Below are 26,101 nucleotides of genomic sequence, written 5' to 3'. Positions count from 1 at the left end.
CCAGCTGCGGCCTGCTGCTCTCTGGGACGTGCTGTCTGATAACGCGCCTCTGGACATTACCCTTGTCGTGAGGGGCAGCCTGCAAGGAGGTTCCTTTCCTAGATCTCAGCTGCTGATGCTGCCCTGCACACGGTGGCACAGGCAGGGAGTAAATCCAGGCCTCTCGAGTCCTCCCTCTCCTTTAACGAGAGCCCGTTTGCCCCTTTGCCAACAGGTCTGGTCTGCCCCGTGGTGATGAAATAAGCCCTGCTCTTGTGCAGGCCGTCTGAAGGGAAGGGATAGGGGTGGCTTCTTGTATTTCCGTCCCTTCAGTGAATCCGGCTCCTCATTCCCTTTTCTCTTGCAGTCTGGCAAACCTGGTGACTTTGGAGCTGCGGGAGAACCTGCTGAAGACTCTACCAACGTGAGTCTCACGTGGCCTCGGGGGTCTCCTGCCCAGTCGCTGCTGCTGGTCTGTTGTGGGCTTACAGTCAAGGGTCTGTCATTTTGCTTGGGAGAGCTCAGGGCTTCTTTCAGGAGCTCTAAACTGTCCTGAGGAGGGAGCAAAATGGCACAGGGCTCAAGAGCAGGGGAAGATACTTACGGCCTCTGTGTCGGGTCTGACTTTGGGACAGACAGGGTTCCGTTGGAATCCTTGTTCCTCCAAAGGCAGAACAAAGGAGGATTGCTTTGGAAAGAGGGGATAAAAGGGTACTGGTGTGGGTGTTGGAAGAGCTCTGGTTTGAAGCCCCTGAGAAGTGTCTGCCGCACTTCCAGCAGCTCTGCCAGCTGGGATTCTGCCTGCCTGTCCATCCAGCTAACGCTCACTCCTGTAGGTCGGAAGGGATTCCAGCTGACTTCTTTGGGGCCACGCTCTGTCCTCAGTGGCTGTGCTGTCATCCCTCCTTAGTGTCCTTTTCTGTTCGTGGCAAGCATTCAGTCTGGCTGCCCGTTTTCTTCTACACTCTCCTATTTTGTTTTCAAACGAGTGCAAAACAGGCATCGAATGGGAGAAGCGCTGTAAGTGTTTGGGGTTTTAGCCCGCTGCTTCTGTGCCAGCTGTGCCTCCCCCTCTGCAGGACGCTGCTGAGCCTCACGCAGGCTCTTAGTGGCAGCTGTTTTCCTCTGGGATCTGCAGGGTTTGTGTGGCATCACTTATGTCTACCTGTACAAACCTGTTCGTATGGCATCACTTACGTCTACCTGTACAATCGGCTGAGACTGTCCAGGCAGCCCTTTCCAAACCAGGGCTGAGTCTGCACTGAGCAGCTCCCAGCCATCACAGCTGGTAGGAGCTTAGTTCGAATTAACTCTGTCGTCTCCTCCTGACCCCAAAGTCCCAGAGATCGTTTGAGCACAGAAGCTGACACTGAAGCCCTGCTGCAGGAAGGTTGTGTCCTCGTAATATCTCCGGCTGAGCTGAGCCCACGTGGAATAGAGCCACAACAGCAAAGGCAGGGGCTGAAGCTGGATAAGTTTGGATGGGGCGGTGATGCCCACTGCTGTCTTTGGATGAGTTCAGTTTTCCCAAGGGCAGAACCCACCACTGAGATAAACTGCATGAGAAAAGAGGTCCAGTAGCTGCATCCAGAACTGGGCTTCCAAGCTTCCAAGCTGCAATAAAGGATCATCCCGGTGGCTTTTCACCATCCAGGGACACCAGGAAGCAAACGGGCTTTGAGAATTGAGTCTGACAAAACCCAGCTGGTTTCTGGGCGATCTGGAGTGCCCCCACCTTCCTTTGGTTCCTTGTACCCTGCTCTGAGTTGGGGATTTTCCTCTGTTGAGTGCAGGCTGCACGCTCGTTCTGCTCTGCGCTTCCAGCTTCTTTCCATGTTCCACCTCTGACGGGATCGTTTCCAAAGCTGGAGAGAGTCTTAAAGGCCAAAGCAATTTGTGTCAGATCTATTAATCACATCTGAGATCTGTGCTTCGTCTGCCTGCAAACTGTGCCCAGGAATGACTTTAAACGAGCACAGGTGATCTTGCCAGAAAACAAGATGCCTCATCAGGACGGGTGGCTGCAGTGCTGCCAATCCGTGATCGCAAGGTTTATCCTCCTGGTTGCAATGACCTTAACTTGTCAAAATGTGGCTTTGTTGGGTGGCCTTCAGTTCGTCCTGTGCAGCTGCTGCTGCTGCTCATCTCTCCCATGTGGTGGGACACGTCTGGTGGGACATGTCTAAAGGTGGGACACGTCTAAAGGGACACGTCTAAAGGGACACGTCTAAAGGGACACGTCTGAAGGGACATGTCTGAAGGGACACGAAGGAACATGTCTAAAGGGACACGTCTAAAGGGACACGTCTAAAGGGACATGTCTGGTGGGACATGTCTAAAGGGACACGTCTGGTGGGACATGTCTAAAGGGACACGTGTGCTGGGACACGTCTAAAGGGACACGTCTAAAGGGACACGTCTGAAGGGACATGTCTGAAGGGACACGAAGGAACATGTCTAAAGGGACACGTCTGGTGGGACACGTCTAAAGGGACACGTCTAAAGTGACACATCTGAAGGAACACGTCTAAAGAGACACATCTAAAGGGACACGTCTAAAGGGACACGTGTGCTGGGACACGTCTAAAGGGACACGTCTAAAGGGACATGTCTAAAGGGACACGTCTAAAGGGACACGTCTGAAGGGACACGTCTAAAGGGACATGTCTAAAGGGACATGTCTAAAGGGACACGTCTAAAGGGACACGTCTGAAGGGACACGTCTAAAGGGACACATCTAAAGGGACACGTGTGCTGGGACATGTCTAAAGGGACACGTCTAAAGGGACACGTCTGAAGGAACATGTCTAAAGAGACACGTCTAAAGGGACACGTCTGAAGGGACACGTCTGAAGGGACACGTCTAAAGGGACACATCTAAAGGGACATGTGTGCTGGGACATGTCTAAAGGGACACGTCTAAAGGGACACGTCTGAAGGAACATGTCTAAAGGGACACGTCTGAAGGAACATGTCTAAAGAGACACATCTAAAGGGACACGTCTGAAGGGACACGTCTAAAGGGACACGTCTAAAGGGACACATCTAAAGGGACACGTGTGCTGGGACATGTCTAAAGGGACACGTCTAAAGGGACACGTGTGCTGGGACATGTCTAAAGGGACACGTCTAAAGGGACACATCTAAAGGGACACGTCTAAAGGGACACGTGTGCTGGGACATGTCTAAAGGGACACGTCTGAAGGGACACGTGTGCTGGGACATGTCTAAAGGGACACGTCTGAAGGGACACATCTAAAGGGACACGTGTGCTGGGACACATCTTGCCAGTCAGTTGGAAGCGTGTTCAGTGCTGATGTGCTCTCACGGAGCGCCCAGGGGTGCCTTTCTTTCCTGACGCATCTCATAGGACCTCACATCAGCTTGAATTCCGTAGCTCACTCGGCCTCGTTTTGGCAACCGAACTGTGAAGGTGCTGAGGTCGAGTCGGGGCTGCTTCGTACACAGAGCAAATGTGCAGCTCTAACAGGAGTCCAGGAACTGGAGGCGATGATCCTCGGGGGTCCCTTCTGGCTTATTTTGCTCTGTGATTCTGTAATGAGATGCTGCTGCCCAACAGGATCCTTCTGACAGTGCAAAATAAACCTTTGCTCAAGTCATTTGTCTCCAAATCCACTGCTGCAAATGACAGGAGCTTTCTGTTCCCACGCGGTGCCCTTATTTTACTGCCCGTGTCCAGTAGGCTGGACTTGTTATTGCCTTCTCACACACTTTCAGCCTCCAGTACCTTTGTTTGGGTGCTGCTGAGCTGCAGAGCCGCCCTGACAGACAAATCCAGTCATGTCTTTATGAGGACAATCCCTTATGGAGGTCTGAAGTCTCGCTGCGGAGCGTAGGCAGGGTTTAAATGGGATTTGTGCCTTGCTGTAGAGCCTGCAAGCCCCGTGTAAGGGAGCAGTTGTTGGAGCTGACGAGTAGGGCTGAACTGAGAGCACCGGGACCCGTCAGGAGAACCGAGTCCTGCTGTCGTGGGGTTGCCTTTGGGTGCACAGCGTGTTCTGAATGCACAGGGCACCTCTTTGAGCCGCCGCTGCGGACTGGCTGCGCTTCCTCGCAGGCTTCCTGCAGCACCTTGACCACTGATCTCCCTGTCTGTGTGTCTTAACCTCTGCTGAAGCACCGTGCTGGCAGCATGGCCCCTTTCTTTGCTGCATCACGGCCGTCTGTTGCTCTGTGCTCCCCATCCTTGGCACAGACTGGGTAGCAGCGCTGAGGTTGTTGACTATCACGATGCTTTAAGGTGGGAGGGGGAGAGGGCAGAGGGGTGGCAGCGGGATCTGCCTGCTGTGGAGCTGCTGATGCTGCTGAGCACCATTCCCTGTGCAGTCTGATGTTGGGAAGCAATCGGTGCCCCTGGCTCAGCCTGTGCAGGGGTGGGATGCTCCCTCAGCTTTAGGAACTGGTCAAAACTGTGTGATTTTTTTTGCAGATGATGCTAACCCTCCATCCTTTCTTCCTTCCTCTCCTTTTACTCCCCGTATCTCGCAGTTCGCTCTCATTCCTCGTCAAGTTAGAGCAGTTGGATCTTGGTGGCAATGACCTGGAAGTGCTGGTAGGTGAGGGGTGGTGGGGAGGCAGCGTGGGCCGGGGGGGAGGGGCAGCACCTGCAGCTCTGTGCATGCGATGGGGTTTGTCTGAGCACAGCAGCAGCCCCTCGGGTTGCACACAAGGCCCTGCCCCATCGTGGTTCACAGCATGATTTGCCTTTGGTACGTTGGCCCTCCCTGCTGTTCTTGTGCACGCCTATTTCTGCTCCGAGATGTTCTCTGTTGCAGTGCAGCTGCCGAGGAAGGATTTTCCTTTCCAGGGAGGTTCTGTCTGCTGCTTCCTTTTGCTTCTCTGTCGCGCTGTCCTTCCTTTTCATTGCTGCTGGGCCGGCTTTGTCTTCCCCCTTTCCCATTCAGTTTCTCAGCCAGAAGGTACAGGATCATCCCATGTTTCTGCTGGCAGCGGTGCCAGCCCAGCACACAGTGTGTGCCCTCAAACAGGGCTGTCTCCATGCAGTGCTCAGAGCCTCAGTGTGCTGGCAGCCAACGCTCAGCCCTGAAACCCAGCTCTCCTTCACCATGGGGGGAAACCCAGTGAGAGTTGTTTCATTTCGCAGCTGTGGATTGAATTGTTCCTCATTCTGCTTTTAACACCTGGAAGGTTTTTTGGCAGAAAGCCCCTCCAAATCCCTCTTTGCCTCCTGTCTTGCCCACTGATGGAAGGTCGTTGCTGTTGTCTCCCGTGCTCCTTGCTGGAGCCTTGCAGCCAGGACGGCAGCCCAAACGTTCCCAGCCAGGTTGCTGCACGCTGACGCAAAGAGCACCTCTGGATAAGTGGTTTAGGAGATGTGATAGTGCTATGAGCGCCAGGCGCTGCGGGGGTTTGGTGGGCTTTGGAGGGCCATAAAGCAGGCTCTCCTTGCGGGAGGGCTGACACCACACTGTGTTACAGCCGGATACCCTGGGAGCGCTGCCGAACCTGCGGGAGCTGTGGTTGGACCGCAACCAGCTGTCTGCTCTGCCTCCGGTGAGTGCCTGCTCAGCACCGCTGCTGCACCGCTCCGCTCCATCCCCGTGCTGCCGCTTCGAGCCACAGGGTCTCCTTTCTGGTCCTAGGAGCTGGGCAATCTGCGCCGTTTGGTCTGCCTGGATGTGTCGGAGAACAAGCTGGAGCAGCTGCCCAACGAGGTCAGTGGGCTGGTAGCGCTGACAGACCTGCTGCTGTCACAGAACCTGCTGGAGTGCATTCCGGATGGGATTGGTGAGTACTGGGGTGGCAGGTGGGGCAGGACTCCCCCTCTGGGGAGGCTTCGGGTGCTGCTGTGCATGAGAACCCATTTGGGCCGCATGGACGCGGTTGGCGGCAGAGTGCAGGAGCAGCAGATGGTGCTGCTGAGCAGAACCGTGCAGGGCGTTTTGGTTCCTGCTCTGTGTTGTAGATTCATAGCCTAGAATGGTTTAGGTTGGAAGTAACCTCAGAAATGATCAATTCCAACCCTGTGCTGTGGGATGGTCGTCCCCCACCAGGTCAGGCTGCCCAGGGCCCCATCAGTGGCTTTGAGAACCTCCAGGGATGGGGCACCCCCACCTCTCTGGGCAGCAGTGCCAGGGCCGCTCTGCTCATAGGTAAAGGATTTCTTCCAACACCTCACCTCAGTTTCCCTTCTAATAGTTTAAAGCAGTTTCTATCACACTCTGCAGGCGTAAAAAGTCAGTTTCCCTCCCGCTTATCAGGTCCCTTCAGGTTCTGGAAGGATGCATGGATGAAGTCTGGTTGGGAAGAAGAGCCTCTGTTCTTGGGTTAGGAAATCCCTCTTGGGAGGTGCTCAGGGCAGGTGACCATAGGACAGCGTAGCTCTCTGTGGCCTAGTTCACGCTTGCTTGTTGCTCCGGGCAGGTCAGCTGAAGCAGCTCTCCATCCTCAAGGTGGACCAGAATCGGCTGACAGAGGTGACGGAGTCAATCGGGGACTGCGAGAATCTATCGGAACTCATCCTGACAGAGAACATGCTGACAGTAAGTGTTAGCAGCAGCCGTCCTGACATAAAGACTTGGCACGGAACGGGCTGCAAACCTGGGGGAGAACCTGACCTGAGGCCGTAGTGAGAACTGCTGGAATCTCCTCTCATTAGGACAGAAGGGGGTTCTTTTCCTTTGTAAAGAGGGCTTTATTCCCATTCTGCTGTCCTTTATTAGCCACCGAATCGTGTCCTTCCTAGGCCTTACCCAAGTCCCTGGGGAAGCTGACCAAGCTGACAAACCTGAACGTGGATCGGAACCGTCTGACGTCCCTCCCGGCTGAGATTGGGGGCTGCGCCAACCTGAACGTTCTGTCCCTGCGCGACAACCGGCTGGCCCTGCTGCCAGCAGAGCTCGCCAACACCACCGAGCTGCACGTGCTGGACGTGGCAGGAAACAGGTCAGCAGGAGGGTGAAAGGCTGCGGGCGTCCAAAGCATCCGTGGGCACCTCCGGGCTGTTCTTAACAGCCTGGTCAGGCTTTGGCACAGCTGCCCAGCGGGGTGATGGAATCGCCATCCATCCTTGGAGGTGTTTGGTGATGGAATCGCCATCCATCCTTGGAGGTGTTTGGTGATGGAATCGCCATCCATCCTTGGAGGTGTTTGGTGATGGAATCGCTGTCCTTGGAGGCGTTTGGGAACAGTGGAGGTTTGGAACTTGAGCTGATGGGGTGTGCTTGGGTTTGATGCTGGAGGTCTTTTCCAGCCTTTATGATTCTAAAGAGGCTGCCACAAATAGGTGCCACCATGTGGGTCCTGGTTTGTTTGGGGAGGCGCTGCGTCTGTGCTGATCCCACAGCGGTTTGGGGGGCTGTGAAGGGCTCTGGAAGAGTCTGTGTCCCTCCAACTTTCTGCCTGCCTTTTGGCCTTTTGTGTTACTCGGCCTTAAAGTAGAACCGGTTTGGGGATGGGCAGACCTGGGGACGTTTTGCTGCGTGTGGCACAAAGACCTGGGAAATCCACACCCACTGCATCAATGGCTCCAGATGCTGAAGTGTTTTGTCACCAATCCTCAGGTAGTCGGTGCCAAAGCCTTACCACAGCCCTACCAGGTGCTGCTGTGGCTGGAGGTGCTGAGAGGTGCCTCTGGAGCCTCCTGTTGGGCTTTTCTCAGTGCAGCAGCAGCAGCAGCAGCAGCAGCAGCGTGCCTCCCTCTCTTCCTGCTCTCATTCACTTTGCTTGCTCAGAGCACACGAGCCTGTCGTCCTCATCACAGCACGCACACCTGAGAGCGGCTTCGGCTGTTTCCCACCCTGCACTGTTGTGCCTTCATCCCCTGGCAGTGCTGTGCAGCGGGTGCTGGGCTCTCCGTCCCTGTTGTGCAGATACAGACATGTTTCTGTTTGATTACACACAGCTGGGAGCTGCAGTGGGCACGCCTGGCTCACATTCTCAGTGCCAGATCAGTTCCTCTGCTGCTCTGGCAACGTGGCCGGGCTTTTACCACTGCCCTCTGTGCTGTTCAGGTGTCTCATTAGGAACATCAGTATCTACAGAGTAAAACTCAGCCCAAGCCTCAGCCACGTACAAAACACAGCCTGGGCAAACAGTGCTTGTACGGCAGGTCTGCAGCTGATGCAGGGATGGAGGCTGTTTTCTTCCCAGTTTGCATCCGATCCTTTGCATGTTTCTGTACTCAAAGCTTGGGGGGAAGGAATTCCTGCCAAGCACCACGTCCCGTGCAGCAGTGCAATGCATTTGAGGCTCTGCTGTTTAGAAAGCGTAGAATTCAGAGGCTGCACGTGGAAGAGGTTAGAAATGTTCATTTAAAACCAAACAGGAAGGGGCTGCGCTCTGCTCTGAGCTCCTTGTGTTGGCGGAGCCCACCCTGTGGCTGTGTCAGAGCCACGTGCAGCGCGAGTCGCTGCTTCTGCATGGACACAAGTGGGGGAGCTACAGCGACTCCCTCAGTCTGATGCAGTCTGGAGCTGAGTGGGTTTCACCATTACCAGCAAGTTTAATCGTCCTTTTTTCCTTTCTCTTGCAGGCTGCAGAATCTGCCCTTTGCTTTGACAAACCTTAACCTGAAAGCCTTGTGGCTGGCGGAGAACCAATCCCAGCCCATGCTGAAGTTCCAGACGGAGGATGACGAAAAGACGGGAGAAAAAGTCCTGACGTGCTACCTGCTCCCCCAGCAGCCCTCCCCTAGCCTGGGTAAGAGCTCTTAGGGCCGGGGCTGCTTGGGCTGAGGTGGCTTAGTGGATGAGGGTAAGGCTGCCCATGTGGTCTGCCTGGACTTCAGAAAGGCCCTTGGCACCGTCCCACACAGCATCCGCATGGAGAAGCTGGCTGCCCACAGCTCGGATGGGCGCATGCTGCACTGGGTGAAGCACTGGCTGGATGGCCGGGCCCAAAGAGCTGTGGGCAATGGAGCCCCCAGGGCTCAGTGCTGGGGCTGCTTCTATTTCACATCTTTATTAAGGACCTTGATTGAGCACCCTCAGTAAGTCTGCAGACAGCACCAAGTTGGGAGGGAGCGTCGATGTGCCAGAGGGGAGAAAGGCAGCGCAGAGGGACCTGGATAGACGGGATCGATGGGCCAGGGCAAAGTGTGCGAGTTCCAACAGGGCCAAGTGTGGGGTGCTGGGTTTCAATCACAACAACCCCAGGCAGCCCTACAGGACTGGGGAGGAGCGGCTGAAAGCTGCCTGATGGAAAGGGACCTTGGTGTGCTGATGGACAGTGGGCTGAGTGTGAGCCAGCAGTGTGCACAGGTGGCCAAGAGGGCCAATGGCATCCTGGCTTGTATCAAGAATGGTGAGCAGCACTAGGGAAGTCATCCTGCCCCTGTACTCGGCATTGGTGAGGCCTCACCTCGAGTGCTGTGTTCAGTTTGGGACACTTCAGTACAGAATAGACACAGAGGTGCTGGAGCAGGTCCAGAGAAGGGCAATGAGTCTGGGGAAGGGCTTGGAGAATCAGCCCTATGGGGAGAGGCTGAGGGAGCTGGGGCTGTTTGGGCTGGGGAAAAGGAGGCTGAGGGGAGACCCGATTGCTCTCTTGCAGTAGCTGCAAGGTGCTCCCAGCAGAGCGGGGCTGGGCTCTCCTCACTGCTAATGGGACGAGGGGAAACGGCCTCAAGGTGCAGCAGGGCAGGTTTAGGATGGATGTCAGCAATTGAGGTTTGCTTCCTGCTGTGACATTGTCACTGTGTTGGTGCTTCTCATCTCTGCCTTCATCCAGCCTTTTCCTCTGGTCCTTAAAATGTGAGCCCGAACCCTTCGGTAGGTTCTGTCAAGGCTGTAGAGGCTGGTGAGAAGGTCTGGAGGTGCATCCGATGCCCTCAGAGCCCTTTGCTGTGGGCAGAGTGTCCCAATAGGCTGAGAGCTCCTTTCATCCAAGCACACAGCCCTGTGTTCAGAGCAGCACCCGCTCTGTTGCCTTTCTCCACAGAGAACCTGCTGCAGAACAGCGTGGATGAGAGCTGGACGGACACCAACCTCAACAGAGTCAGCGTGATTCAGTTCCTGGATGACCCCAAAGGAGACGACGAGGAGGAGTCTGGAGCTGAGAGGCGGGTAAGGAGTTCCTGGGGGGCTGTTACCATCCTATGGGAACAGGGGCACCACGCTCTGAGTGCAGACGGACTCAGAAGGGACGGCCGGTCATTTTCCTTCAGCTACGGATGCGAAGGGAAGAAGTTTCAGTTTACAGCAAGTTATACAGGGTATTTTCTCTTTCTTTTTCTATCTCATGAGGTTATTTTAGTCTGAATCCTTCAAATAAAGCAAATTTCATTTGTCCTCCCAGCACCGAGATGGTTTTACCGCTGCTGCTTGGGCTGTCTTCTCCCATCTCTTTCCCCTTGCCAGCTGTTCAGTGCTGGCAGAGAAGCCCAGCCCAGGTCCTGCGCTGTGATGTTTGGGTCACATCCAGCTGGGGCTCCGCTGGTCTGGTAGAACACGTGGCTTGAACTCACGCAGTGTTAGGGCTGCTCTCACTGTGAACCTTTGCTCTGTGTTCTGCTTTGGAAGGGCTTACAGCGCAGAGCGACCCCTCATCCCAGCGAGCTGAAGGTTATGAAGAAGGTGATTGAAGTTCGGCGCAACGAAGTCTCTGCTGCAAAGCCTGCTGCAGACCCGAATTCATCCAGCTCCGAAGTGAGTGCAGTTTGCTGAGATACGGAGAGCTGCAGAGAACCTGCAGCAAACCCGGGGAATGGGGCGGCCGTGTTTGTGAGCTGGGCAGGAAAAAACACCTTTGGGAAATTCAGGGATATGATTTAGCAGAGGGTTGTTAGAGTTAGGGTACTATGGTTAGGCTGCAGTTACACTTGATGACCATCAAGGTCTTTTCCAACCAGGGTAATGCTATGATTCTGTGATTCTATGAAACGTGGGAGCAGACTGAGCACGGACTGCCTGCGTTCCGTGGGTTAGAGCCCTCCTTGGGTCAGCAGATGGGGCAGGAGGCGTAGCCAGGATGCAGAGAAGGGCATAAGGGGGATTGGGTGCAACTTGTGTCGTAGCGCAGGGAGAGGAACTCACCGGCTTTCTGACTAAAGACGGGAGCAGAGTCGTGGGGTGCCGCGTTGCTGCTGGCGGGTGGTGCTGACCATAAGAGCCCGCAGCAGTGATGATGCAGGTGGAGCTGCGTGAAACGGCAGCCCGAAGAAAAGGCCGGTTCTGTTGGCAACAAAACGTGCTCCACCCTGCAGCAGTGTCACTGCAGGGCACCACCTCCTGCCCGGCCCTCCGTCCTCACTTTCACAACCTTTCATCTTAGGAGAAGAGGCTGAGCGCCACCTCCAACCGCAGCGAGGACTCCCACCTCTCCAACAGCACCGCCTCTGCTGACTGCAGGGCTGAGGAGCAGGGGGACGAGAGGCAGCGCAGCCGGCCCAACGGGCAGGTGCTGGAGGTGCAGGAGCTGGAGAAGGAGGCCAAGCCGGGAGCTGCAGAGGAGCAAAAGGAAGCCGTTGTCCAGGAGGATGAAGATGCGGAGGTGGAATACAATGAGGTGGGGATCTGGGCAGCGCGGCGGGATCCTGCTAAGAGCTGGAAGGGTTGGAAGTTGCAGGCAAAGAAAGGCATGGCGTGGGGCTGCAGGTGGAGATCTGCGGGTCCTGGTGTAGCTGGCTTTGCTGAGGGCTGGGAAGGATGCGTGGGAGCCGGATGGGGACTGTGGGGGTAACAGGGCTGCGGTTTTGGTACCCTCAGCCCACAGAGCTGACGGTGTGTCCGAGTGAAGGTGCTGATACGGGGTGGGGGGGAAACAACGGCTGGAGGGAAATGAAGAGGTATTCCTGCATCTTCTGTAGTACAAAGGCAGAGGTGCTGGCTTTGCCTGTGTTGGTGCTGGAGGGAGGGCGGGTGTCTGGCTGTTATCCCAGGCTCACAGCCTTTCTGGGCCTTTGCCGTTGCAGCCCACCGTACACTTTGCTGAGGACACGCTGATAAGGAGTGAGGATGAAGATGAAGATGAAGAGCGGCCGTTCCCAGTGGAGAAACAGAGGCTCATCCGCAAGGACACTCCTCACTATAAGAAACACTTCAAGATAACTAAGCTGCCCAAACCGGAGGCCGTGGTGGCACTCCTGCAGGGGCTGAACAGCGACGGAGTCCCCAAAGAGGAGGAGGAGTTGGGGGGCTGCAACAACAACGCGGAGCCTGAGGATGAGGAGGAAGCGTGGGATGAGGATGACAGAAAGAACGGATCTTTGTCTGCTCAGCCGTCCGTGAAGGTGAGGCCTTGTGGGAGGAGAGCACCAGAGGGTGCCAGAGCTCCCTTCTGCTCCAAGCCAGCAAGCAGGCTGACGTGACACCAGCGGAAACACTGCAGGCCCCAGAACTTGCATAGAGATGTGCTGAGGGTGGGAGAGCTGAAGCTCATCTGGGGCCATTGCAGTGAGCTGTCTGAGCTGTGCCACGCTGGTTGTGTCTGACTGCTGGTGCTGGGAGCACACGCGTGCCCGCTGCCCTCTGTGCGTGCTGTTGTGGTCTGTGCTGCAGGAGCAGCTCCCGTATTGCTGACGGTTCCTCCACTGCTCTCCGTGTCCTCACCTGCTCCCGTTGCACCTTGTTTGCAGTAGGATGAGCTGTGTGTCTGGAAGGACCTCACCACCAGCTTCAGGCCGCTTCCCGTTGCCTTTACGCCGTGGTTCTTGCTGTGCCGTGGAATCAGGCTGCAGCACCTTCTCAGTGCTACCCTGTGCCTGCCCCAGCGCGGGGGGGTCTGATGAAGTCTGTGTGGTTCTTGGGGCAGCTTCTGCTGTGGAGTTCCCCGCTATGTGGGACAGCAGCGGGCCCTTGTGGTCCTGCTGGGGGCTGAGGAGTCCGGAGATCCTTGGCTCTGTTTGGATGAACCCCACCGTGTTTGCGTGGTTAGGGACGCAGGTTGGTGCTGGGGGGAGCTGCTCGCAGTGGCAGAGGGCAATATTTCTAGGGGACACCGTGTGAGGTCAGAGCAGTTATTGCTGAAAGCGGCGATGTTTTTATGAGGTGCGCTTGGGAGGCCGAATGCAGGTGGGTCTCCATCACATTGTGTGGCACCAGCAGGTCGTGTGGGTGAGGTGCAGGTCTGAACTGGTGGAACATGCTGCAGTTAAACCTGTTTTTGCTGTTACTGCACACGCTCCAGACTGTGGGGATCATTTCAAGCCTGTGGTGGAGTTCAGACTGCACAGGGAAGGTTCCTGCGCTCGGGTTTCCTTCGGAACCTTTCCCTCGGTGCGTTCTGCCTCGCAGTCTGAGCTGACGTTGGCTCCTTAGGGATGAGGCATGCAGTTTCCTTCTGTGCCTCTGAAGTTCTTCAGGGTGAAAACGTGCTGTGGCTGCTGCTGTTAAGGGTGTGTGAAGCCGTCCTGAGTGCCCTGCGTGCACGCCTGCCGTGGTGGCAAAACGCTCTGACCCAAAGGCTTCTTTCAAGCTGGTACTCAAAGCTCGTTTGGTGTCTGTTAGGAAGAGTCATCTCTGTTACTAGCTCAGCCTTCTGCTTGGGAACCACAGGTCTGGTTTTCTTGGGCTGGACTGAACGCCCGCTCCAGATCCGAGCTCTCCTCCTGAGCTGATGGAGGAGTGGGAGCGTGGGGGGTCAGTCCCAGTGGAGGTTCATGCAGGAGGAGGCAGGCAGGGCACGCAGGGTGCCGGGTCCCTAAATCAGGACGGCTGGCTTTCAGGGCACCTTCCTGCATTTGGGAGCACGTTTCCTCTGTTTATGAGTGGGATCCCTGGACGCACTGTCCCACCAGAAGCATTTCCCTTCATAGATGGGTTTGGGATGGCCTCACTCTGCTGCCAACCTGGTGGCACCACGAGCCGCTTCTCCTGGGCTGTCCCTTCCTTCCTCCTTCACCCTGCCGCTCTGTATGGGGGGATGAAGGCAGCTAAGGGTGCTCAGCTTTGAACTGGGAGGCCACAGCCTCGGTGCGTCGGCACAGACAAAGTGAGGCCTTTTGGAGGCAGCTTGCAGCCGGCCAACACGTGCTGATGGGCTGCACGCTGTCAAGGTGGGAGCAGCCCCGTCCCCGCTGGGAGGTGGCGGTGAGGAGCGGAGTGAGCGGGGTCTGCTCGGTGTTGTGCCGGAGCGATGTGCGTCTGTGTGTTGTGTTGGGTGGTGGTGGTGGTTGTGGTGGCGGGTTTGGTCGATGCTCCACTAATCCGCATGCCTCTTTGCTGGTTCCTGTCCTAACAGGGGGTGTCGTTTGATCAAGCCAATAATCTGCTGATTGAACCTGCTCGCATTGAGGAGGAAGAGGTCTGTACCACTCCCACTGTTCTCTCTCTGCCGAAAATCATTCCGTCTGCTTGATTTGCTTCCCAGGCTCCCCCCTCGTTGTAGGGGAACTCTGATCTATTGGGGTCAAGTGGCTTCTGGACCTGACCGATCACCAACACCATGATTGTTTCTTCCTCTGCTTTCCTCTCCCTGCTCCTTTCCCTCCCTCTCCGTCCCTGAGGTGAGAATGGCTGCTGCAGATCCAGACTGAGATGGGAGGAATGCGAAGAAACGGAGGGCTCGTGGGTAGGAGGCTCAGTTCCTGTTTGCTGCGTGCTGAGGAAGGGGGAGGAAGAAATGGTGCACGTACATGCAGGAGTTGTTGGTAGCCCAGGAGGAGCAGAGGGCTCCGGGATCGGCTGGGATCACTCTTTGGGGTCAGGTGGATCTCAAGGCATTGTGCCGTTGCATGATGGAGGTGCACTGGAGGTTGTTAATGGTGCTGGCATCCTACACAGCCTCTATGGACACCGTGCCACCGGCTGCTCTCGTGCAGCGCTTTGGGACATCAGAAGGGTGTAGGTGGCACTGGAGGAGCTGTAAAGCCTCGACCACGTGCCGTGTTCTGCGCCCTGGTTTGAATGCGGTTTTGCTGTCTTGGCTCATCCTCAGATTACACGGACACATTATTTTCCTGATGTTTACTTTTTAAAACACGAGTTTTCAGTTTGTTTAATCCCCTTCATCAGTGGCCGTTTGCAGGCAGACTCCACAGAGAGCTGCTGGAGGCAGAGTGCTGCTGCCCCTGCCAGGAGGCAGCCACTGTGTCAGGAGCTGCTTGCACAGGGGATGCTTCCCTTGGGGTCAGCACAGTGGCACCAGATCCGTGTCTTCACTGTTTGAGCTGCTGGCCTGTCTGACCATGGAACACCTCTCTGCTCCTCCCTCAGGTGTGGGGGGAGGCTCTGCTTAGTTTTTAGTTTCTTCTCAGTTTCAGAGGATGCTTTGGAAGGGAGATGTCAGGCACTTCATTTCTGCTTCGAGCGAAGCGTGAGCTGACACCTGGTGCGCTGTTTGCGTGTCCTGAAGGTTTTTTATCTCTTCAGCTGTAGGTCACTGGAAAATACGTTTGTACTTCTTGCATTTCTCTTGGTGCAGCAGCTCTGCAGTCAGAGGTAAAGAGGCAGCACCTCACTGAAGGTGTTTACTGGTCCCCCGTTGGGGAACTGCTCCTGTTCCTCACTGAGCTCAAGGTCAGGATGTGGAGGTTGCTGCAGGAACCCTCAGCCTCGTATCAGCAGGCAGCTGCCTGCCCTTCCTCGTCCCCTGCCTCTGCTCTGCCTGCATCTGATGGAAGTGCCCAGGGCTTCTTGGAGGCCTCTGGGCAGGGTGGCTGGTCAGAGGCCCCACGTTGTTCTGCTGTCCATGTAGTGCCATTCCTTCTTTGTACAGATCTGTGGCCCCACTGTGCGGTGCCATGTAAGGGGTGAGGTGCTGCTGCAGCAAACAGGGACAAAATGATGGAGATCCTCCAGGTTTGGGGGGGGCTGAAGGTGCCCTGCAGCAGTTTAGCTCTGGGGGGTCGGAGGGTTGTAAACTCACAGCGCTGTGATCTCAATCTTGGTCTGTTTTTATGCAACTCTTGGAAGAAAATGTGGGGTTTTGATTCTGGCTTAATACTGAGTCGGGGTCGGAGCTCATCAGAGCAGAGCTGGAGGCATCTGCCCAACTACAACCAGCACTGCAGCATCAGGGGCAGGGAGCCCTGTGCTGTGCACACACCTCGGAGCTCCTTTGATTGTTAGGCCAATGGGGCTCTGCTACAGAGGAAAACAGAATTGGATGGAAGCACAGGAGTGGCTGATGCATGGGGTTGTGCTGCTGCCTCAATTCCCAGTGCTTTTGTGGTTTAGTCTCTACAGCACGGATGGAAATGGCCTTTTCTGAATGGAGCAGCACATCAAACTGCTGGTGGAAGGCATGAGGTTGCAACTGAATTGTGCTTGCTTTCAGAGGATTTGCTAAGAGACAGTCGCAGAAGAGCTGCTGTGAAGATGGAGGTTGGCAGTGCAAAGGGATCCCCGAGTCCTGCTTGGTGCTGCATTGTCTGCAGTAATAGCAGCATCCTCTCTTGTGTTTGCCTGGTCATAATGGGTCTGCAACAGAGTGCCTGAAAATAGGAGCCACCAGCTGCTTTCCAGCGGCAGTTTGTGTTGGCTGAGGAGCTTTGTCTGTTTTTGCTGCTCCTGTGATGTGTTCTCCCAGCTGTACGAGGCCATTTGGGGAGGGTATGGTGGCAATTGCCCTCCACGGAATCATAGGGAGGCTTGGGCTGGAAGGAACCTTTCAGACCATGTAGTTCCAAGCCCCTGCTGTAGGCAGGGACACCTTCTGCTAGACCAGGCTGCTCACAGTCCCATCCAGCCTGGCAGGGAGGAGGGAGCATCCACAGCCTGTGCTGTGATTACTGCAAGGGTGGTGAGACACTGGAAGACAGTTTCTCCCTGATGTCTTGTCTCAGCCTTCTCTCTTCCAACTTAAAGCCATTTCCCCTCGTCCTGTTGCTGCGTGCCCTTATAAAAAGTCCCTCCCCAGCTTTTCTCTACACCCCTTCAGGCACTGGAAGGCTGTTATGAAGTCCCTCCAGAGCTGAGGAACCCTGACTCCCTCATCCTGTCCTCACAGGGAGGTGCTCCAGCCCTCTCCTCATCTCCGTGGCCCAGCTCTGGACCCCCTCCAACAGCTCCATTTCCTTCTCGTGTTGGAAGGGCCCTAGGAGGAAGCTGGGCTGATGGTTGAGGTTTAGAGGTTTTTGTTGGAAGGCGGAAAAGATCCCGTCAGCTTCCTCTGCTCTGTCATCAGTCTGGAGCCGGGAGCAAGTCAGGTCGCTTGGGGCTGTGGGACGCACCTCATCCGCACCCATAGACTTGGGGCCACTCAGGTCCCTCGGGTGGTCACAGACCTGATCTTTGCTTTCACTGTAAGGGATGCTGCTGCCAAACCGAACGTTTGAGGGCTGTGTGGGGAGTAGTTATCAGTTAACACACAGGCCAAGAAGTTGTGAAGGACTTTCCTCTTCTGGTTCCCTGATACAACAGGAATAGAATGATGACCTCAGGGTCCTTCAGGCCCAGCCTGTGCTGTAGCACGGATACCCAGAGAAGTCCCTCAGCTTCTCTCCCCAGCAGAGCTACTTCAAGACCTTCATCTTCTTTACAGCCCTTCGTTGGACTCTCCCTCGAGTCTCCGGGTCTTTATGACAGCTGGGAACCAACGCTGTTCTGCGCTAACCTTGTTGGCTGTGGCTGATACGGCAGGTTGTGATCAGACTGCGGCACGCCATATTCCATCATTTTTCCTTCCATTTCCCATCCGTGAACCAAAGTTCCCTGCAGCCACCTCACTGTGGATGCTGAAAGCCATGAGAAGCTGTTGGACTGAATCTCAAGGTGAGATTTTGTAGGCAGAGCGAGACCAAAGGAATGAGTGTACCACCAAAGGTGTGGGAATAAAGAGGCCTTAATACTAAAGAGAGGAAGAAAGATAATGCATTTCCACATCCCTTGTTCTGGTTGCATGCCCGGCACGTGGGCTTTTGTTCTGCTCCCAGCTCCACAAACACTTTGGAGCTCCGTGTGTTTGTCCATTCTGATGTCCAGGAAGTGGGATGTTGTCACTTCCAGAAGGACTTTGCCTTGTTCTGTACTGCGGTGCAGCCGGCCCAGTTCCTTTTGGGATCCGTATTTTACTGCTGATGTTCCCCTGTAGCAATGGCAAACCACGGTGCTGCCTTGTTGGGATGAGTTCCTTAAATCCTTACTTGTGGAATTTGTTAACAGAAGAACTGATCACAGCTCTGTGTGCCTGGAGGGCTTTTTATCCATGGCTCCAAATCCATTGAATAAATGGCATCCTTTCTGTCATCTTCACTGACTGAGATTTGCACCGTTGTCTTGCAGCCTCCCCACGGGCTGTGCAGGAGCGCAGCTGGGCACGTAGCACTGCAGGGCACCTCTGCTGCCCGCAACTGACAGACCATCTTAAAGGACCAGTGAGCACCATTGCTGCCAGGAAGCCCTCAGCTCAGCTGTGCCCAGGCAGGACCTTTCCTCCACGTTCCTTTTTCCACTGTTCATTTTTAGCTGGGTTCTCACCAGCTCATGCCGCCGTCTCTCCCCTTCCATTTGCTCATCGGTATTTTCAGCCCGGCCACGTGTCCTCAGCAGTCCCTGCTTACAAGGACACATTTAGCTCCTCTAATCTTTCCCGGTGAGTCAGAGCCTTTGGCTCCCGGTACGTCACTTTGTGAGGACCTCTGTTTTGCAGAGGTGCTCCGGGTGAAAGGCACAGAGCTGAGTGGTGTCTGCGTAGCGATGGCTCTGATGGTGAGCATGCGGGACTTCCTTTGGGGATGATGGATTGCAATCTTTGGCAATGCGACTTATCCCTTACCATTATTTCCCCCGGTCCTTGTGATCTGGGATGTAGGATTTCTGGACTGTTAATCCTCTTCATCCCTTGAATTATCATTTCCTAGGAAGTCTTTAATGGCATAAAAAACCCCAAAACGTTCTGTCCTGTCCCATCCCCTCCTGTATCTGAAGCATCCTGGCCTCCCCTCAAACACAGCAGTTAACATCATTTCCTGTTGGAGATTTGGAATATTTGGATTTTTTTTGAAAATTTGGGTTTTTTTTTTTTCTCTGTGATTCCGTTAAGCTGCAGGAGGGCAGGTGGAGGTGGGATGTCAGGGGGAAACTCTTTACTCTGAGAGTGGGGAGGTGCTGGAACAGCTGCCCAGAGAGGCTGTGGATGCTCCGTCCATCCCTGGACCAGGTTGAAGGCCAGGTTGGATGGGGCCCTGAGCTCTGCCTGTTGGGGAGTTGGAGCTTCGTGACCCTTGGGGTCCCTTCCAGCCCAGCCATTCTGTGGGTCTGTGATTTGGAATAAGATCAGGCCTGATAACATCTCTGCAGAAGCCCACCTGCCTCGTGGTTCTCCGCTGGTGACCAGAGCTTGGTCGTCAGCTCGTGTGATGTTCACACAACACCAACATCCCACAGCGTCAGGAAGAACAGATGGTGATAGGAAGCACCAGGGCTTACCAAAGTCTGCTTATGAGTTTTGCTGTATTATCAGCCAGGTTCGGTGTCTGGTCGAGGAGTGGAATCACGGTGGTGATGGGGTTTTTTTGCCTGTTAGTTTGTGACAGTGAGGTATTCCAGAAGGTTGAACTGCTTGGTGTGAGTGTTATTTGTCTGCCTGCACAGAGGCAAGTGTGCTGGTTCTCAGGTTAATCCTCTGGGATGGCTGTCAGGTCATGGCAGGCATCATCCCATGGAAGATTCAACCCAGCTGCACAACAGTGATGCTATTTCAGGGCTCCAGGATTCCAGGATTCCCTAACGACTCTGTGAGCATATTGGAGATCTTGGCCGGTTGTTTGGACTCTCAGGTACACGTTGTTTAGTCCTTCTGGCTTTTTAAGTGTATTTCCCATATTGGGGCTGTTTAATGGGTTCTTTAGCACCTGTCAGGGTGTGATTCTTTGTGGTATGTACACATCACTATGTTTCTATCCAAATACAATTGGGAGGCATTCATTGAACATTGGCCTTTTCTGTGTCACTGTGATCAATCCAGTCCCGCTTAAAGCTTCAAGCTGCAGGGATCGGGCACGTACCTGCCTCCAAATGTACACATAACAATATGTCTGGATGCAGAAAATATTCTGCCACCTTGTGAAGATGACATCCTTAAACCCAGCTCCTTTGGGTATGCCTGGAGAAACAGCTTGGTCTTTCAGCAGCTCTGAAATGCAGCAGCTCCACGCCATGCCAGTAGAGACCTGTGAAAGTCGGGTTTGCTGCCTCTCTGCCCACTGTGCCCCTGCTCAGAGCAAGATGTAGAAGCCCTTGATTGGGCTTTGCAGGACACAGTGCTGGATGCTGTCCCAGACCTATTGGGCAGCGTTCAGATATCCCTGGCAGATACTGGAAGAGCAAGACTGCCCGTGAGTGCAGCATTTGGTTCTTTGTAATAGTTCGTGTTTATTCACTGCGGCTGGGAAAAGCCAGCGGGATCAGGAGGCTCTGTTAGAAGATAGCTGTATGTTAGAAGATAGCTGTATGTATGTTAGAAGATAGCTGTATGTATGTTAGAAGATAGCTGTATGTTAGAAGATAGCTGTATGTTAGAAGATAGCTGTATGATAGAAAATAGCTGTATGTTAGAAAATAGCTGTATAGGGTCCATGGAAAACAGGTGGGAATGGAGCCAGTCCTTATTTGAGCGTGTTCCTCAGAGACATATACGTAGAAGCACAGATGGGACCAAGGGAAGCAGAGGAGCAAGTTGGGAAGTGTTGCTGCCTCCTTGGCTTGTACTTCGGTGCAGTCATGGAGTCATTAAGGATCTCCAGTTGAAAGGCCCTCATGTCCAACCCCAGCCCATCCCGCCGTGCCCACTGCCCACATCCCCAGGTTCCACATCTCCACGTCCTATCGCTGATCCCTGGGAGCAGAGGCCGACCCCCAACTCACTCCAACCTCCTTTCAGGGAGCTGGAGAGAGCCACGAAGTGTCCCTTAAGTTTTGTCTGCTCCAGGCTGAACCATCCCACTCCCGGTCTGCTCCCCACAACGCTGTGCTTCCAGCCCTTCACACCTTGCCTGGTCGCTGGTGGCAGTTCAGGGAAGTACCAGCTTCAGGCTGAAGTGGCAGCTTCACGGTAACATGAGGAGCTGCAGGCCGCCATGAGGAGCTGCAGGCCACCATGAGGAGCTGCAGGCCACCATGAGGAGGTGCAGGTCGCTATGAGGAGGTACAGGCCACCATGAGGAGGTACAGGCCACCATGAGGAGCTGCAGGCCGCCATGAAGAGCTGCAGGCCAACATGAGGAGTTGCAGATCACCATGAGGAGCTGCAGGCCACCATGAGGAGCTGCAGGCCTCCATGAGGAGCTGCAGGCCAACATGAAGAGCTGCAGGCTGCCATGAGGAGCTGCAGGCCGCCATGAGGAGGTGCAGGCCAACATGAGGAGCTGCAGGCCGCCATGAGGAGCTGCAGGCCGCCATGAGGAGCTGCAGGACGCCATGAAGAGCTGCAGGTCACCATGAGGAGCTGCAGGCCAACATGAAGAGCTGCAGGCCGCCATGAGGAGCTGCAGGCCGCCATGAGGAGCTGCAGGCCACCATGAGGAGGTGCAGGTCGCTATGAGGAGGTGCAGGCCACCATGAGGAGCTGCAGGCCGCCATGAAGAGCTGCAGGCCAACATGAGGAGTTGCAGGTCACCATGAGGAGGTGCAGGCCGCCATGAAGAGCTGCAGGTCACCATGAGGAGCTGCAGGCCACCATGGGGAGCTGCAGGCCACCATGAGGAGCTGCAGGCCGCCATGAAGAGCTGCAGGCCACCATGAGGAGCTGCAGGCCAACATGAGGAGCTGCAGGCCGCCATGAGGCTTCCCGTCAGTCTCCTGTTTTTTGGGCAGAACAATTCAAGGGACCTCAGCAGCTCCTCACTCCTATTGCCCTCTGGACACTTCATCATCTTTGTAGCTCTGAATTGAAAACAAAAGTGCATGTACAGGCTACTGGAGCCAGCTCCTTTTTTGTCAAGTATATACTCATTTCATATTATTCTCATAGATTTCAAACAAATGTTCACCGGTTCAGCTTCACAGAATCGCAGGGATTGGAAAGGACCTCAGGAGGCCTTTGAATCCAACCCCCTGCCCAAGCAGTTCCCTACAATAGGTCACACAGGTAGATGTCCAGGTGGGTCTTGAATATCTCCGTGGATGGAGATCCTTCCACCTCTCTGGGCAGCCTGTTCCAGTGCTCTGCCACCCTTCTGCGTGCTTGTATGGAACTTCCTATATTCAGGTTTTAGGCTATTATTCCTTGTCCTATTGCTACCACTGAGAAGAGCCTGGCCTCATCCATCTGCCTCCCAGCTCCCTTTAGAAATGTATGAACATTATTAAATCCCTTTTCAGCTGTCTTCTCCCCAGGCTGAACAGACCCAGGTTACTCAGCCTTTCCTCACACAGGAGATGCTCCAGGCCCTTCATCATCTCTCTGTCCCTCTGCTGGACTTCTAGGAGATCTGTGTCTTTTTGGAACTGGGGAGCTGGACACAGGATTCCAAATGTGGCCTTACCAGGGCGGAGTAGAGGGCAGGGATCACCTCCCTCCATCTGCTGGCCACACTTTTCTTCTTACTACAGCGTTTTTATGGGAGGACTCATTTGCTCTGAGAGTTCAGAATCCCCTTTCTAAATACCCTTATATCCCATTCAAACCCATTTGGTGTTCCCGCAGCGTCTTTCAACCTGGTTATACCTGGTTCCTCCCTGGGGTTCTGTTTTTTCAGCTCACACGATTAGACATGAGGTGCAGTGAGGCTCTTCACCCTCAGCCCAGTTGTTTTTCCATGTTTTTAGTCTGGTTTCAGTGAATTTGTGAAATCTCTTGCTCTGTGGTTTATCTTTCAGTTGGTTTCAATAACCAACAGGCCATGCAACTGGAAGTGACCTCAACCGGTGAGGTTGTGTATTCCCTGTTCATTGTCAAAACCAGGACAAAAATAGTGATTTGGACGTGAATCATTCAGTCACTGAGTGAAACCATCAGCTCTTTTACCTTAGAACATCTCCATCCTGTTACTAAAGCACTTTGTAGCCCATGTGTGGGAATCTAGTTTTCTGGGCTTGATAAAGGTTTTTTGCATCATTAGGTCGAAGCCTTGAGGGTATTATCCATAACTAGTGAGGCTGGAGGAAAGACGGTAGACTGGTAAAGAACGAAGGTATAGACTGGATCGATGGGCATGAGTTTCAACAGGGCCAAGTGTGGGGTGCTGTGTTTCAATCACAACAACCCCAGGCAGCCCTACAGGCTTAGGGAAGTGCGGCTGAAAGCTGCCTGATGGAAAGGGACCTTGGTGTGCTGATGGACAGTGGGCTGAATATGAGCCAGCAGTGTGCACAGGTGGCCAAGAAGGCCAACAGCATCCTGGCTTTTATCAAGAATGGTGAGCAGCACTAGGGAAGTCATCCTGCCCTGCACTCAGCATTGGTGAGGCCTCACCTCGAGTGCTGTGTTCAGTTTGGGGCACCTCAGCACAAAATAGACATGGAAGTGCTGGATCAGGTTCAGAGAAGGGCAATGAGGCTTGTGAAGGGCTTGGAAAACCAGTTCTATGTGGAGAGGCTGAGGGAGCTGGGGCTGTTTGGGCTGGGGAAAAGGAGGCTGGGGGGAGACCTTATTGCTCTCTTCCAGTATCTGAAAGGTGCTTACAGTGAGAGCGGGGCTGGTCTCTTCTCAATGGTGACAAGTGACAGGATGAGGGGAAATGGCCTCAAGTTGCGCCAGGGCAAGTTCAGGTTGGATATTAGGAAGAACTTCTTTACAGAAAGGGTGGTTAGGGACTGGAATGGGATACACATGGTTAGGGACTGGAATGGGATACACATGGTTAGGGACTGGAATGGGATACACATGGTTAGGGACTGGAATGGGCTCCGCAGGGAGGTGGTTGAATCGCCACCCCTGGATGTGTTTAAGAGCCATTTGGATGTGGTGCTTAGAGATGTGATTTAGCAGAGGGTTGTTAGTTAGGGTACTATGGTTAGGCTTTGGTTAGACTTGATGATCTTCGAGGTCTTTTCCAACCTGGGTAATTCTATGATTCTAAGGTGGATGTTTTTAGTTACAACCCGATAAAGGCTTTCACACACGCATGGTGTATCTAATCTATCACAGGCTTCAAAATGTGCTGTCAGTGATGCAGAATGCTGTCTAATGGCACCACCTGAGAAGATCCGTGTCTGTCAGTATTTGGGTTTAATTGAGCCTGCAGGTCTTGCACTACAGACGTACTGAGGAAATGGCAAGAAGCCTCATTCCAGTTCTGCATTTCCTGGGGTTTTTGGTCTTGTGAAGACCCCGCAGGATGTTGCTTCTGTCCCTGCGTAAAGTGAAGAGGGGTTTGAAAGGAGAGCATTAAGGAAGGTGTTTCCTGCTCCTTTGCTTGCCGTGTTATCTGGCCAAGCCAGGTGAACCCAGATGGTGAAGCTGGACACCTCTGCAGCAGCCTGTCTCCATTCTGGACTTTGTTTCCAGAGGACTGACATCTGCAGGACAGCAAATTCAGTTCTGTCCAGAAGCCTCTGTATATTTGTCACTTAACCTCACCAGCTCCTTGGCCCTGACAGATCCCAGAGTCTCCTGCCTGTCCTATTCCTTTCTCTTTCCTACTGTGTGCTTCCTACCTTCCTTCTCATGTCTGGAGCAAGAAGAACAGTTTGTGTTGGTGTCCTGGATGTAGGCAATGTCCGTTCAAGCTTGAGGGAGTTTTTGCTGTTGGAGGGGGCCATAATTCAGTGTGTGGAGGTGGGAGATGGGAAGGAGAGACTTCTGGGTTGCACAGCCACAGGGAGGAGGAGAGCTTGCAGGGAGGATGTGAGCTTGCACATGCAGGGAGGAGGAGAGGAAGGAGCCACCAGACAAGGCAGATGGCTTTTCCAGAGTCACACATTGATTTCCATCAATGCTTTAAAGCCCGGTGTCCCTTCGGGGTGTTCTAGGTGTGCCATTCTTGTGACTAAGTGCTTCGATTGGGATAGCCCTCCATCTCCCAGCTGCTGTGCAGAATGCACCCCGAAGGGAGCCGTGTGGTAGAACTGGGCTGCCATAGAACGCCATCCCCGTTTCCTTACCCAGCCCTATCCTGCTCAGTTTGCTTTGTGGTGGACATCTCATTCCAGTGTGTGCATTACAGGCAAACTGACTCTTGGTCTTGAGATACAGCTCAGGACTCATCTGTGAATAAACGGTTTAACTATATTGTAACGTTGGTCCCTTTGAGACACAGATGCCAAGCTTGCCTAAATACACGAGCAGAAGCATGCGGATAAAGTCTGTGCTCTTGTGCATGTTCTCTGAAGTCGTCATCCTTTGCTCTTCGAGATGTTTGTGCCGTTCTCCCTGCCTGTGCTGATGTGTAACTCGTGTCCATTCTGCTTCCAGCTGACACTGACTATCGTGCGGCAGACGGGGGGGCTGGGCATCAGCATCGCAGGGGGCAAAGGCTCCACCCCCTATAAGGGTGATGACGAGGTAAGGCTCTGGACCGTGTCGTTATGGGAGCACACACTATCAGGGACTGCCTCTCTCTATGTTGGATGTCCATATGTAGGAGCTTTGTGATTGCGATGGGATTTCAGAGGGCTCTTGACCTGCCCAGTAGCATGGTCCCAATGGCCAACAAAAAGCACTTCCTGGCATTCTGGGGGCTGCTCAGTACATTTCACCCCCGGGCTGGAGTGCAGGGACACAACTTCTTGAGCCTTCATGCTACTGACGACCAGTAACAGCAAGAGCAGAAGTTTCTCTCCCACCCGTCTTTGTATGCAGGACTCTAAGGGAGAAAAGTACAGGGTTGGCTTAAGCACGTGGGATGGCATCAGCTGTGCTGTCCTCCCCATGCTCCCCTTTTCCCTCGTGTCCCCTGCGGGGTAGCCATGGGATGGGATGCCTTTTTCCCTTCTTGCTGTTTCCTGACTGGGGTGATGTGAATGTCATGGCCGCACATGCAGGGTGTGGGGTTGGCAGGGAACTTCTCCTTTCCCATGAGGCGGATGAGGTGTTGCGATCTCCTTCCATGCTTTGCAGGGTTGAGGAATGGACTCCCATCTCCTTTTTTTTTCCCCAGGGCATCTTTATTTCCCGTGTCTCAGAGGAGGGACCTGCAGCTCGTGCAGGGGTTCGTGTTGGAGACAAGCTTCTGGAGGTAAGAGCTGAGCTGCTGTGAGGGCATAAATAATTCTAACGAGTGTAGGGGTGTGGGTTGATGCTTCTATCCATTATGGTGGTCTGGAGGCCATATTGAGTAGCAGGAGCCGTGCAACAAGAAAACAAAATGCTCCTGGCTCCA

At 54.2% G+C, this 26,101-nt stretch overlaps 1 protein-coding gene across 16 annotated transcripts in view; it reads left to right on the top strand.

Annotated features, from left to right (window-relative positions):
- Positions 1-26,101, top strand: part of SCRIB (scribble planar cell polarity protein) — a 95,770-nt gene that overhangs the window by 18,073 nt on the left and 51,596 nt on the right. For 15 of the 16 annotated variants that reach the window (XM_072327700.1, XM_072327698.1, XM_072327696.1 and 12 more), the window contains exons 5-18: positions 347-403; positions 4,489-4,552; positions 5,440-5,514; positions 5,604-5,748; positions 6,385-6,503; positions 6,707-6,906; positions 8,495-8,661; positions 9,901-10,025; positions 10,482-10,607; positions 11,233-11,466; positions 11,873-12,190; positions 14,140-14,202; positions 25,195-25,284; positions 25,880-25,957. In XM_072327700.1, coding sequence (XP_072183801.1) covers positions 347-403; positions 4,489-4,552; positions 5,440-5,514; positions 5,604-5,748; positions 6,385-6,503; positions 6,707-6,906; positions 8,495-8,661; positions 9,901-10,025; positions 10,482-10,607; positions 11,233-11,466; positions 11,873-12,190; positions 14,140-14,202; positions 25,195-25,284; positions 25,880-25,957 — 1,861 coding nt within the window. The remainder of the gene's footprint in view (positions 1-346; positions 404-4,488; positions 4,553-5,439; positions 5,515-5,603; positions 5,749-6,384; positions 6,504-6,706; positions 6,907-8,494; positions 8,662-9,900; positions 10,026-10,481; positions 10,608-11,232; positions 11,467-11,872; positions 12,191-14,139; positions 14,203-25,194; positions 25,285-25,879; positions 25,958-26,101) is intronic. The other variant, XM_072327688.1, reaches the window with a different exon arrangement.

Source organism: Excalfactoria chinensis, chromosome 2 (genome assembly GCF_039878825.1).
Source record: "Excalfactoria chinensis isolate bCotChi1 chromosome 2, bCotChi1.hap2, whole genome shotgun sequence".
Taxonomy (NCBI): Eukaryota; Metazoa; Chordata; class Aves; order Galliformes; family Phasianidae; genus Excalfactoria; species Excalfactoria chinensis.
The sequence above is the reverse complement of the archived record's forward strand: the minus strand, read 5'-3'. Positions and strand labels throughout refer to the sequence as shown.